Source organism: Agelaius tricolor, unplaced genomic scaffold, assembly GCF_023055355.1.
Source record: "Agelaius tricolor isolate 1412-34295 unplaced genomic scaffold, bAgeTri1.0.p SCAF_2, whole genome shotgun sequence".
Classification (NCBI taxonomy): domain Eukaryota; kingdom Metazoa; phylum Chordata; class Aves; order Passeriformes; family Icteridae; genus Agelaius; species Agelaius tricolor.
Genome location: NW_027269262.1, coordinates 6,731,830 through 6,744,722, shown reverse-complemented (window position 1 = coordinate 6,744,722; position 12,893 = coordinate 6,731,830). Strand labels below are relative to the sequence as shown.

Genomic DNA, 12,893 nt, shown 5'->3' with positions numbered 1-12,893 from the left:
GCCTGCCAAAAGACATTCTGGATTCTGCTGTGTCAATAGTATCTCCTGATCCCCAATTCTAGTGCCATTTTTGGTTGTGGGTCTTACAGCCTTCAAATTAATAATACAAAAGGCATATGAAAACTACACTTCCAAGTCACAGAATTTTGGATCCTGTGCACTTCTGTATCTATTTATTATTTTCCTTTTAGCTGCATATTTTTGGGAGGGAAGCAAATATGTTTGAATTACAGGATTGAAACTCATCCAACTTGAGTAACTTTTGCAAACTACAACATAATTCATCAAGCTATTCCAGAAGAGAGGAGCTATGTTACAGCAGATGCAGCACGTCTAAACATTGAGACGACACATGCTTGCAGCCCTGCTGTTCCAGAAATGACAAGCCCATATTAAATATACTTCTCCAATGTTCTCCAGAACCTTCCACTGTGCTTCAGGGCTGCAAACATATCTGAAAGTTTCAAGTCTGTTCCATTATGTTTCCATCAGTTAATATCTGACCAGGAGGTTGCAGCTTTTAGCATGGTCTTTAACTTACACTTATTTTCCTTGTATAACCACCAGAAGAACTGGTGATGTTTGCAACATCCATCTGCAGTCTTTTGTTTTCAAGTACAGATTGACAGCATGCCATTATTTTAGGTTGTAGAGGACTGGAAACACGTGGTTGTTGCCTAGATAACACAGGATGTGATAAGGTATGTTGCACACAAGCATCCCAGCAACTCAGTCAGAGCTGGCCAGACTCGTCCTGGTTTTACACAATGCCACTTTCAAGCACTGACTTTCCCCTTGAGGCCCATGCTGTATCTGGGCTGATTTTGCTCATTCACATTTCACAGTGCCTTCTCTTTCAAGCCATTACAGAATAGCAGTGCTGACGCCAGCCTGAGCTTGCAGCACTCACATGGTTCTGCTGGATCTGGATAGAGTCCCTCAGATGTCTTTTATATGCCTGATTGTACAAGTCACTGATAACCAGATTGGTTCTGCACAAATTCAGCTGGAGTCGGCCTGGATTTGTGAGCTGGGCAGCCCTCCAGGCAGATGCAGCCTCAGTTTGCCTGGACCAGAGCTTAGCCTGGAATTAACATTCACCTGTGCTCCAGCTGAGCCAGGAAGCCTTTGCAGCAGTAGGTACCCACACAACTGTTGAAAACAGGAGAAAAAACCAGTGTGATCTAGTATAATCTGGAACTAGCGTATGTCCCCAGTTGACTTTTCCATATGATTTTTCCTTCCTTTTCCTTCCCTGCTCCTGCATCTCTTCTCACCACTGCTGTAAGGAACAGCAGTAATGTGTTAAAGATGCTGGCATAGGATTCAAAAGGCACATTCTTTCTTGGCTGTGTCAGAAAAATATATGTGACCTCAGGCAATTGAACTTAGTATTTCTGTGCTCTGACTTCTCATCATTAAAAAAGGAGACAGTAGTGCCTCCCTGGAGCATTCTGAGAAATGTGCTCATGTTATCAGCCTTTCCAAGAGTTCAGTTGTATGAACCATCTGAGAGCCCAGCATAAATTTCTTTAATGCTTTCTCTCATTCCTGCATCAAAACAGCTCTTTCCTTTCCTATCAACCTACATCTTTTTCATTCAGTTTACCAAATGCATAGCAGGTTCCCATCCAACAGCTCCAGAACTCCAGAGCAGTCTCTCCCAAAGTATGCTTCTCCTAGCATTTCTTTTCCTCATCTTCAGTGCTTCCTGTTCCTTGCATTTCTAAATAGGCTTCTACCTTGTTTCCCCTGTCAAAATGCCCAATCTGCCTCTGAGTCCTGACACCAAGTCACAGGTGCACCTTAAAGCTTCTTAACATTTATTTCTTGGTTCTTCACAATTCTCTCACTTAATCCAAGCTACTCCTTCTTTTTCCATGAACTTGGCTCCTCCAGTCACACCTTTAGCCATTTTCCAGTGCTTGTCTTCACATCTGGGTTTCCCTCATACTTCCCATAATTCAAATAGATGCTCTGTCACTCCTTAATAGGGAATCATCCCATCCCATGAAGATTTTACAGTGATCCACCAGAAAGAGACAGCACGATTACTTTAATCAAAGTCTCTTCTTGTGTATTGTCCATGCTTTGCTCAGGCCTTCATCCCTAGATGAAATTGTAGGTCTGGATGTTTCATCACCTGGTCTTTGCTATCCAATATATTCATGTAACTCAAGCACAGAGGCCTGTGACAGACAATTCAGTATCAAGGCTTTGACTTGTAAATGTTGGGTATGGTTGGCTACGCTCTAAGAGGTTCAGATAGCCAATCACTTCAGTAGCATTCAATAAACACTGACAGTAATAATGTTACTCAAAGCTTATTTTGCCACATACCTTTGACAAAGGCACATCTGGGTCCAGCTTGTCAGATGTTCACAGTGTGTCTACGTCAAGTGTACATAACCAGAGACAGTAAGTTTATTGCCTCAGGGTCATCTCCATCATTTCCAGCTTTGTACCTGTGACACACAGTCACACTGATCTGCCTGGGTTACTATCAAGAGTACAACTACTGCCTGGAAAATGTCAGCTTTCTGATGCTCCTCTGTCCAAGGGATAATCCTGTGGCAGCCTTCAGACATGTACCACTGGGAATCCCAGCACCTCTTGATGAACAGCAAAGCCAGAAACTGTCTCTTCACAGGTTTCAAGCAGGTTCAGGTTCAGTTAGTCCAAAAAGACTACAGGGATCTTTCAGACTTGTAATAAACACTACAAAGAAAAACATTTGAAACACTGTGAAGTTGCTCCCTGTTGTTCTAGCTTCTGGAAATGCTCTTGCTGAAGAAAGACCTTTCCCACAGGCCAGGTTTCTGTGCAGACAGCCGGGAATACAGTGAAGTCACAGTTTCAGTTCACAAGCTCCCAAGGACCACACCACCAGAAAGGACTTGGTGAGCTGTGAAGCCAGAGAAAGGCAAAATAAAGACCTCACTGCAGGCACCATGTCAGAGTGAGAGCTGAGGAGAGGCTGGGCATTTTTTAAACACAATCTTGTCTAAGAGGGTGGATGCTGCTGTTCAGCCATGTTGGAATCACCCAACTGGAAGTATCTGCATCACATCACCACTGGGTAACACAAGAGTTATAAGAAATCCTATGACCAAGCACATTCCTTGCTGGGAGCAATCACTCCACGACCGTCCTTAGAATTCTCTAATTAAGTCTTCCTTGTGATCTGACCTGTCTCAAAACTGGAGCTGTCTGCAAACTTAGAAGACAGATTTTGGTTTCAACCTTTCCAGAAGCTGAGTTGCAGGCCTAGAGTTTTTCTTGGTAAGTGTGTAATCTGAGTTTAGGCCTGCCTCTACTTTCCATATTTGCAAAGCTTCCTGCAAAGCAGACATTCTGCATGATAATGTGCTATGTCTTGTTTTCATACCACCCTGAAATCCCATGAGAGACTCTGCTGTCCCACTGTATTCCAGGCATTACCCTACTTGATACCTCCAAAGAGTCTGGCCTTTTGGGAGGTGGGAGAGTACCTTTAAATGCCTTGTCATCTCAGGATGCATTTAGTGCCTGCATCCCATATGCTGCTGAACAAGGTTATGGCTAAGTGACAATCATGATTTTGACCCCCCCATACCAACGTAACTCTTATGCCCAACAGACCATACCCACAGATTAAATCTTCTATTCTATCATCAAGAGCTGGCACAATTCACTGAACTTAGTGAAAGCAAAATCTGTTAATTATTAACTTAGATGTTTCAGACATCTGCCTAGCTCTAGGGGATACAGTATAAATAAAATCTCATCTCTTCAAGTGGACAGTTGATCCCAAGAACATCTCCAGGGATCTGGCCTGACTTTTTGTTTTGCTCTTCTGTCCAACATGCATTCCACCAGCTCTTCTTCCACTCAGGGCTCAAATAAGCCAGATCTGGCAACGTTACAGGCATCTCTGAACCCTATTCAGAAGAAACTCTTATGAGTTTTCTTCGTACTCTCACAGCAGGTGTATCTCATACACACCTGGCAGATAATTTCTAAATATCACTTTGACTACTCTATGTTTTGCACTGCAGAATTTGTACTGTCTGTTCCAGAGAGCAAATTCATGCCTGGTGCATTAATTTCACTGGAGTCAGCTGCAGGGACTAACTTAACCTCCTGCTAATTGATTACACATTCAGGGTCACACCGATTCCTGCATCCCTGCTGCCAGGGGCGCTGGAGACACGTGGGGGTGTCACAACACACAGCTCTTACCAAACGCTTTGGCGACATCTCCTGGGCAGTTGCATCCTCCGTCCTGCACAAAGAAAAGACAACAGTGAGTGGCAGCAAGGTCACTCAGGGACCCAGTGAGCACTGCAGCACTGTGGCCCCTGCTCAGGAACAGCATTTCAAGAGAGCTGACCGTGCACTTGGGATGTATCATCTTTGCTACGTTTTCACAGAATCCAAATAATCCTTTCCACTGCTTACCTCCTTGAGGCTCACCTACTCTACCGTACAGTCTACTGATAATACCACTGGTAACAGCAGCAATGCAAATTCCTGACTGCAAGTTTCCAAATCCCAGAAACCAAAACCTCCTCTGATTATCTGAATCATCCCCTGCCATTTTAATGTAAGGCTGTGTGATGCAGAGGTATCACAAGCCTCTACCTTAAACCACCGAAAACATTTCAAAACAATTTCTCAGCAGTTTACAATATATTAAAATGCCACAGTAGGAGGGAAGAAGGAATATATCATCAGTTATGTTGGATTTTTATCTGATAATCTCTAACAAACCTAGTTAATACAATTTTTGGTTAAGTGAAAATGAGCCTCTCATCCTACTCCTTACTGTATGCTATGGTCTTGGTAAGGAAGCAACAGCACTCTGGACCTTTAGCATTTTAGACCTACACATTTCAGTTTCAGTGCAATGAAGGGAGTTCAGCTGAGGGGAGGGAGGTTGTGTATGTGAGACAGAGCTGTAAAAAAGGAATGGCACACAGCAGAGCTCATCATGCGCTATGGTTCTTTAGGATTTGTAAAAGTCTTAGCACAGATGAAAGATCCTTTAGTCCACACAGTCATTGTACCAGGAGAGCTCCCCATTCCTTTGATGATCTGGATCCACTGCAGACTGCCAACATCTTTGCTGCTTTTGAAGCTACCCCCAGACTGGCCAGTTACCGCATGCTGTTTCACCTCCCTGTTGGCAGAACGCGTGGCTGTGCGTGACCTGCGGCCAAGCACAGCCAGACACCCCCTCCATCAGCCATATTAGAGCTGCCTTTGATGGGCAGCTGCCAGCGGGGCTCTGGGTTAGAAACTCTGTGTGCCCAGAAAAGGATTCAGACACAAACTGAGCAGGTGGATCCAAAAGTGAGTGGCTTTTCAAAGGGCACCCCACTGCAAACAGTGCCTGGTAGAACTTTAAAGGCTTTTATTCCATTTGCTGATAACCTCTAGCACATTATGCCTTTTGTTGAGCTTAGACACCCTTGCTGTCAGCTCCAGGAATGAGTGCTGGGCTGACAGCTGAATCTCTCTCTCCTTTTAATGGCTCTGCTTGTGCAATTCTTTCCCTTTAACAAGTCTGTCATAGCCTGGAGGAGGGTGTGAGTGCGTGTGCATGTGTCAGGGGAGGAAGAGCCATGGTAGAAAGATGAGTCTAATAATCTTCAAAGAATAGTTTTAGGACTCTTACTATCTGAGAGACATTGGCTTTGAATGCTCTCTGGTAGGTGGGTTGTAGTCAGTTGTTTTTGGGGGGCTCAGTATCTGACTTTTGTAACAAACCCAGTAGTGGCAGTGATGAAGGTTTTATGTTTTCAAAGGTGCCGTGAGGATGGGGGGGCTTACTGTGTAACCATTAATCACCAGCTTCAAAAAATAACACTTTGAATGTTACCAAATTACAAAATGCTGAGCAGCTTAAGAGATTTAAAAGCTCATGGGTTACCATTTAAGATAAGAGTAACTGACAATGATGATTCACAACCCTTCTCTATCTGTAGATGTCTGCAGTTACTTCAGACAAGCAGGTAAATTTAGTGATTCACAGAAAGGGAAACAAAAAGGGAACATACTAAGCAGTTATGTCAGAAGATGCTATATAATAAAGCTATATGCAGTAAAGCACTTCATTCCTTGTGAAAAAACAGGCACTCTGTCCACAAAGACTGTTCTGCTGCTGCATTGCCTTGGAAGCTAACCCTTGAAATTCAGCTTATTCCAACAGGGCCCTGGGTCTAGGTTCAAAATGACTTGTAGATGGCTGGGCTTCAGTTATAGTGTTTGCTGCAGGCTCAGCTTCTACCTCAAAACCCTGGGCAAACTTATCTGTAAAAATGTGCCTCTGAATTCAATAACACCAAAGTAAGACTACTGGACAGGGTTATGGTCACGGAACCTGTAGACAGCACGATTCTGAGCCAAGTGGGTGCTAGGAAGAAGGACAGGGGAAAGCAGCTTTCCCAACAGAATTACTTTAATGTGGCTGAAGTAACGTGTTTGTCCCCAGTTCTCCTGATAGATAAGCCATTTTACAGCAACAAAATTTAGCCAAAGTAAGAAAAAAAATACAGCATGGAAAATGTATACCAGTATACACTGGTTGAACATTTAGTATTATAAGCAATTTATAATGAGTCTATAAGTATGATTTATGTTTCAAGCAACCTTTATTATAAACTGCATAACCAGTGCTTTCTACAAAGCATTGTAGCTATCTATTTGCTGGTATCAGCAAACAGATAGCTATTTATTATGCAGAAGATATATAATGTATGTGGCATATACAGCAGTAAAAACAGTACATATGATGCTTTATTCTGAACTACATATACTGAGTGTGTTTCTGTGTGGAAAGTGCTCTGTGTGGAAAAAGGGACAGTATGGCAGTAGCTGGGTGAAGAAGCCCTTAGTCATTCTTTTCACTGAATGCTGGTGACCTATCACCCAGGCAGGGAGAAGGGGAAACAGGGATCTCTGTCAAATGACAGCCACATGAGAGAGGATACATGCAGGGCTGCTTTCCATTCCCCACATTGCTGGCTTACTATAATATGTGACTGCCTCTGTCCAGCAGAGGAGTTCTCTGACCTAGAAGAAACATCTCCAGCAGGCCCCCTCCACTGTAACTCACTGCAGCACTTTCTCAAAGCCAATGGATTAGCAAGAATGGAAACTGAGACTACTGGCTCCCAGACAAACAGCACGGGACAGAAACCATGCCTGCATCTCATGGAGGGTTTCCTCTCTGCTTTCAGTGAGTCATGAAAGATTCATTTCTGAGGTAAGCTTTTAGTCTTACAGATAATTTAGCATGAAGAAAGTAACTGGTGCAATTTTACCTCCTACTTCTCTGTGTAAATGACTAGACAGACACCAGGTGTTCACTTGGACTATGATGTTTGCCTGAAAATTGTCACTTTCCTTGTCAACGAATCAGTTCCAAAAATCATACATGATAACTTCAGTAATAGGAACGTTTAAAATCCCAGTTTGTGGTCCCATCCTAGCAGAGCTCCTGAAGATCAGGGTTCAGTCGTGCTGTGCTCTCTGCAGTGCCTTTACTGTGCTCAGCACCATCACTTCTTCATTCTGAGAGAGAGACTTCTTTTTCTTCGTATGGAAATTATACCAACATAACAAGAACGAGGAGTTAATTTGATGAAGGTACTGGACAAGACAGAAGTGGATACAAGAAAGTACCCCAAGGGACTAACCCATATCACACACACCATTAGCTACAATCTACATGAACCTAGCCGTTAGGCTTTGAATCTTTTCACATCCTTCCTGCTGCTTTCATATCAACATAACAAAAACTGCTGGACACATTCTCTCCTGGGGAATTGACACAGATAGCTGTGGTAATACTCTGCCTGTAGAGGTTTTTTTTTGGCTCAGGTAGGGTGTGCCCCTTCTTCAATCCGCAGAAAGACAGGAGTGAGACATTTTGAGGGATGCCATGTATACTTGTTGCCACCAGACCCAATTCTATAATTAGAATTGCTGCCATATGGTGTTTTTCTGTCATGAGGATATCCCTCTTCCATGATATTCTTGCCAGAGCTCTGGCAACCACCATGCAGTCCAACCTTTTCTTTCCCTAATAAATACACCAATATCCATCTGAATGCTCCAGAATTCAGGCATAATGTCCTTACCCTTGCTTTACTCTTCTTAGATTAGGTGACAGAGTTGAGCTGAAGTGATGTGAGCTGCAGCTGAAGGTATTTCTCTTGGCCCAGATGTTGGTAGCAGACAGGTATCAAACTGCCCTCCTGCATTCCTCCACAGGGGGCTGATAGGTGTGGGACCACTGAAACCTGAGCAAGTCAAGAACTGATCCATTCCCAAAGCAGGAAAGGAGATACAGTACAGAACCATCTAATTTTTCAACAGTCTGAATACAGACTCCCTGTTTTCTTGTAAAATCAGGATAACATCATTCTTCTGAGGGCTGCTAGCAGAACATGATTATTGCAAAACTAGGATGGGTCTCTGAGCACCACTGCCAGGATGACACCTATACTTAGGCAGCCTTCACAGTAATGAGTGAGGTGTTCATGCTCTATTGCACACGTTCTACTGTTATAGACAGAAACATTTGCAATACTGCCCAAGTCAGAGAAATCACAGACTGCTTTTTTTTCTGCAAAAGTCATATAGAGGAGCCATAGAGAGGAGGGACTGCATATTCATTAACAATAAAGAGCAAGAGAAACCTGTAACACTTGTTCCTGCTCCATCATATGCCAAGAGATCCAGTCAAACCCTTCGTCCACCACCAATCAGTTTGTTTTCCTCTCACCTCCCTCCTCAACAACACAACACAACATTCCTTCCTCCCATGGATACTCGTCCCAACTGGGTCAAAGAAACCAGGGTTTTCCAGTGATTTCACTTGGCAGTAGAACTAAAATCCAGTGTGTGGTCTCTCCTAGAGGGGCAGAGGGAGGCTGTTGGCTGTGAGCACAGCACACAGGTGAGCCCCTGTGCCCTCCCCATGAGCAGCTGCCTCACAGGCAGCCTGCAGAGGCTGTGTCAGCCTGACACGGACAGGACACGCCGACTGCCTGTGTATGCCCAAGCACACAGGACCTTTGGATGCTGCAGGCTGCACTCCAGCTCAGTCTGGGGTTATGCTTACCAATTTACTTTCTCTCTGTGAGGTGAATCTGGTCTTGCTGACAAGAGTGGAAACTGCCATTAGCAGGCAATACAGACAGATGCTCTTTTTCCTCCACAGGCTTGTTATTTCCCCAGAGTTTAGTGAGAACATAAGTGGCTCACATGCTAGCTGTGCTCAAAACAGCCACCTCAAACACTCCTGCCCCTGCACAGAGCTTTGTGTGGATGCTCTCTGAATCAATCCAACCAGGGCACAGATGGGCTCACATCACTTTACCTTGTACTCCCCTCTATGCCTGCCTGCCTACCCCTCAGTCACACTCTGAGGAAAACAATGTTTACATTCCACCCCTACAAAAGTCTTTCATAGGAATTACAGTTTGCTTCAATAGTGAAAACATTACCAAGCTTCCTATTCTGTTTGCATAACAGCTTACTCCACAAAGGAAGAAGCAGAGTTTGAAAAACAAAACAGAAATGAGGCACCCACATCTTTTAAATGTTAGAGAGCTGTTGTTTTTTTTTACATCTGGATCTCCACTGACTGTCCTATGAACTAATACAGGAGTCAACTGGGAATGACAGGACAGGCTTTAACATGCAGGGTACTGGACTGTTCGATTCTCCTGTTCCACAACGATTTGCACAGTGGAAACCAGAGTGAATGATAGTTACTTACAGAGATGATATGTCCTTTCAAGCCATGTGCTGAGTCTGCACACTCAATAACAGCACTTAGCTGTGGATAGCCCACCCCTGTCTTAATCCGAGTGGTACACACAGAACCTAGAGAAGAGAATGAGAGGAATAAACATAGTTCATCAGGATGACAGAAATGATACAGAAAAAATGTGTTTCTATCAGCATTACTGTTCTCCCAAGAAGTCTCTATTGCGAATGCTGGGTTCTCACAGATAAAAGGAGCACATAGGAACTTGAGTTCCGAAATGCTCTCACGCCACTTCATTGGAGCTGTGGCTGAGGAGACTCATGTCCCCTCTTTCTTCTCCAGTGCCAGTCACAATTTAGTTCCTATCAGTAATGCTTCTCAGTGAGGGAATTACTGCATTACAAGAAAGCAAATCTGACTATCTGACTGCGGTGCCTGAAGGGAAGGGGCAAAAGGACCAGAATCACAACCTGTGAGACTCAGCAGTAGCATTTATTACCCGACTATTTCTTCTAATAAATATTTCTATCTCTTTTCTGCATTTTTAAAAAAGCAGTTCTATGGTAAAATCTGTGATTTTTTGGTAACAATTTTCCCATCTTTTGTTTAATACTGAAGGCAGGAATATTTGGCAGATGACAATTTTGGGGAATATTAAAAAATCAGCATATAGCATTTAAAAAGTGAGATAAGTAATCATCTGAAAGCTGAACAACAAAAAGGGAAATATAGGAACTATATCTACTCATTGAACTATATTATTTATACCCATACATTGTGCATGCATGTACATATAGATAAAAATAAAGGTATGTATCTATCTATATATATCTATCTATGGATAATATATTTTACATATGTATATATAAACCAATTTACTTACAGTTCAACATAGCAACATGGATCTTTTGGAATACCTTCTCTATTTTGTTCCCTCAAAAGGAGGCCTACTTTTTGCCAGTCTAGGTTCTATAATTTAGGATACAGACCTAAAAGGTCTGCACGATAACGAGAATTTCAAAACAGATTCTAAACCAAAATGCAGTGAAAAATGAATCCCTTCACTCAGCTGATATCCAGGTATACTCAAGCTACCAGTAAACCAAAAGTTACCAAAGATCCTTCAAAGAACTGGCAAAGTGAAAACACTGAGAAGAATTCTTGCAAAATAGTAAGAAAGTTAGCTTTAATTAAATAGGGAAAAAATATAATTTCCACAGGGCTTGTACTGCATACTGTATGTAATGTTTTATAATAACATGATAGATCATTATCTGGAAAAGAGCTTCAAGACCTGAGGGAGAAACATTCATTACTTGTGGGTTTGCATGGTCCACTTGTACAGATCTGTTCAGGAAGATCTCCAGGGAGGACTATACAGCATTTACCCACATTTCCATGTTTGAGGCTACAAACTGTAATTATTCTTCTTTTAAATCTGAATTTGCCCGTGACTATTACACCATGAAATCACTGTTGTTGGTTCTTCATGTATTTTGCAATATTTATTGTTTGATATCTTCCTGGGAACAACTGCAATGTTTATTACATCATTTTCTCTGCTCCAGTTATCCATTCATGGACCATAACTATCTGGCATTGCAGAGTAAACAATCTGCCTGCACTGCACTGGATGATCACAGCTCTACTGTCAGTGGCATTTGTGTTAGCCACTTTAAAATCTAGCCCACATATGGTGACTCCAGCTGCAGTCTAAGAAGAAAATAGCAAAAGAAGGAACATGTGAAGGAAGGCACAAGGAAGGAAAAAAAAAAAGAAAGACTATGGCAGTGTATGCCAGACAACATTAGGGAATGGAAGATAGGGAAAACATTGTAAGAAGGTCAGGGTTCTCTTGTTTATCCATGAAAACATTAGAGTGATAGATAGCATGTAAGTACATTAATGTAAATTTTAGCTCCCAGGCAATAGTAACAGGTAGAGGCAAAATTATCCATATTTCACAATTAACACCATTTCATCTTTGAAGACATTGACAGGGATAACCTCAGCTTCACAGAACACAAATCATAAAGCTACTCAGAAACACATCTTTCCTTGACAGAGGTGGACACCTGGACACAGCATCCTTTGAGCTTTAGCTCGGATGACTCATCCTCTTTTCAGCAGGCTAGAAAAGTGTTCCCAGACACAACACATGTTATCAGTGATAATATCAGGAACTCAGGCAGCCCAGTGCTTCCAAAACCAACTATTTTCACTGACTGGAGGTGCAATATGCAACATTGTTCAGTATGAAACACTGGCACCCAGTATGTAAATTTCTTAAACACACTGTGTGCAAGTTCACTGGTACTTTATTGACCTGAGTGGGTCTTGGCATTCTAGCAGGCAAGGAAACAGCATTATATACTTGTTCCATCTGGACAACTCCTCTATCCTCTACCAACAGTACCAAATGCCACCTTTATTTGACTTACCTGGTCCAATACCCACTTTAATAATATCTGCTCCAGAAATAATAAGTTCTTCTACCATCTCTCCTGTCACCACATTGCCTGCCTAGAAAGAAAGAACAGTATCACAGGTACAGGAGATTTCAAGACTACTGCAGTAAAGACTAAAAATAATAATGTAAAGTTTGATCCAGAGCTTTTAGAAGTTGAACTATGCAGAGTATGGAAGAATATAGTTCACTGCACTGTTCCTTGGACATGCCACCAAGACTAAACCAGGTAAATTCTCGAGTCAAATGAATTTAACAAGTAGTCCAGTAAACCCTGATCCTTAGCATTCCATCAGATCTGCTTTGTCATCCTCACCCAGAGGCTCTCAACCACATCATCCCTAACCACAGGGGCTATTCTTCTCTCTTCTATACAGTGAACTCCTTCACCTCTCCTGCCTTGCCTGTCTCTCCAGAACAGCCTAGAGACCTCCATGCCTTTTGCCTAACTCACTTTGCAGGAAGAAGTTCAGATCTTGTTTAAAATGCTGAAAAATAAATTTTTCCTTTAGGATTCAGTATTTTGCCCACTGAAAGGAAGGTACCATTCTTCTAATTTTTGTGCATTGGTGCCAAAATTGGTACATATATATAGACGATATAAATCTGAGCATTCACACCATATACATACATTTTATTGTGGTGATGCCACTGGTTAAAAAT

General features: G+C 42.4%; 1 protein-coding gene across 1 annotated transcript in view; it reads right to left on the bottom strand.

The window, feature by feature from the left end:
* GMPR (guanosine monophosphate reductase) overlaps positions 1-12,893 on the bottom strand; it is a 41,945-nt gene that overhangs the window by 14,660 nt on the left and 14,392 nt on the right. The window contains exons 5-7 of the mRNA XM_071451571.1: positions 12,205-12,286; positions 9,773-9,879; positions 4,222-4,264 (exon numbers count right to left, since the gene is read on the bottom strand). Coding sequence (XP_071307672.1) covers positions 4,222-4,264; positions 9,773-9,879; positions 12,205-12,286 — 232 coding nt within the window. The remainder of the gene's footprint in view (positions 1-4,221; positions 4,265-9,772; positions 9,880-12,204; positions 12,287-12,893) is intronic.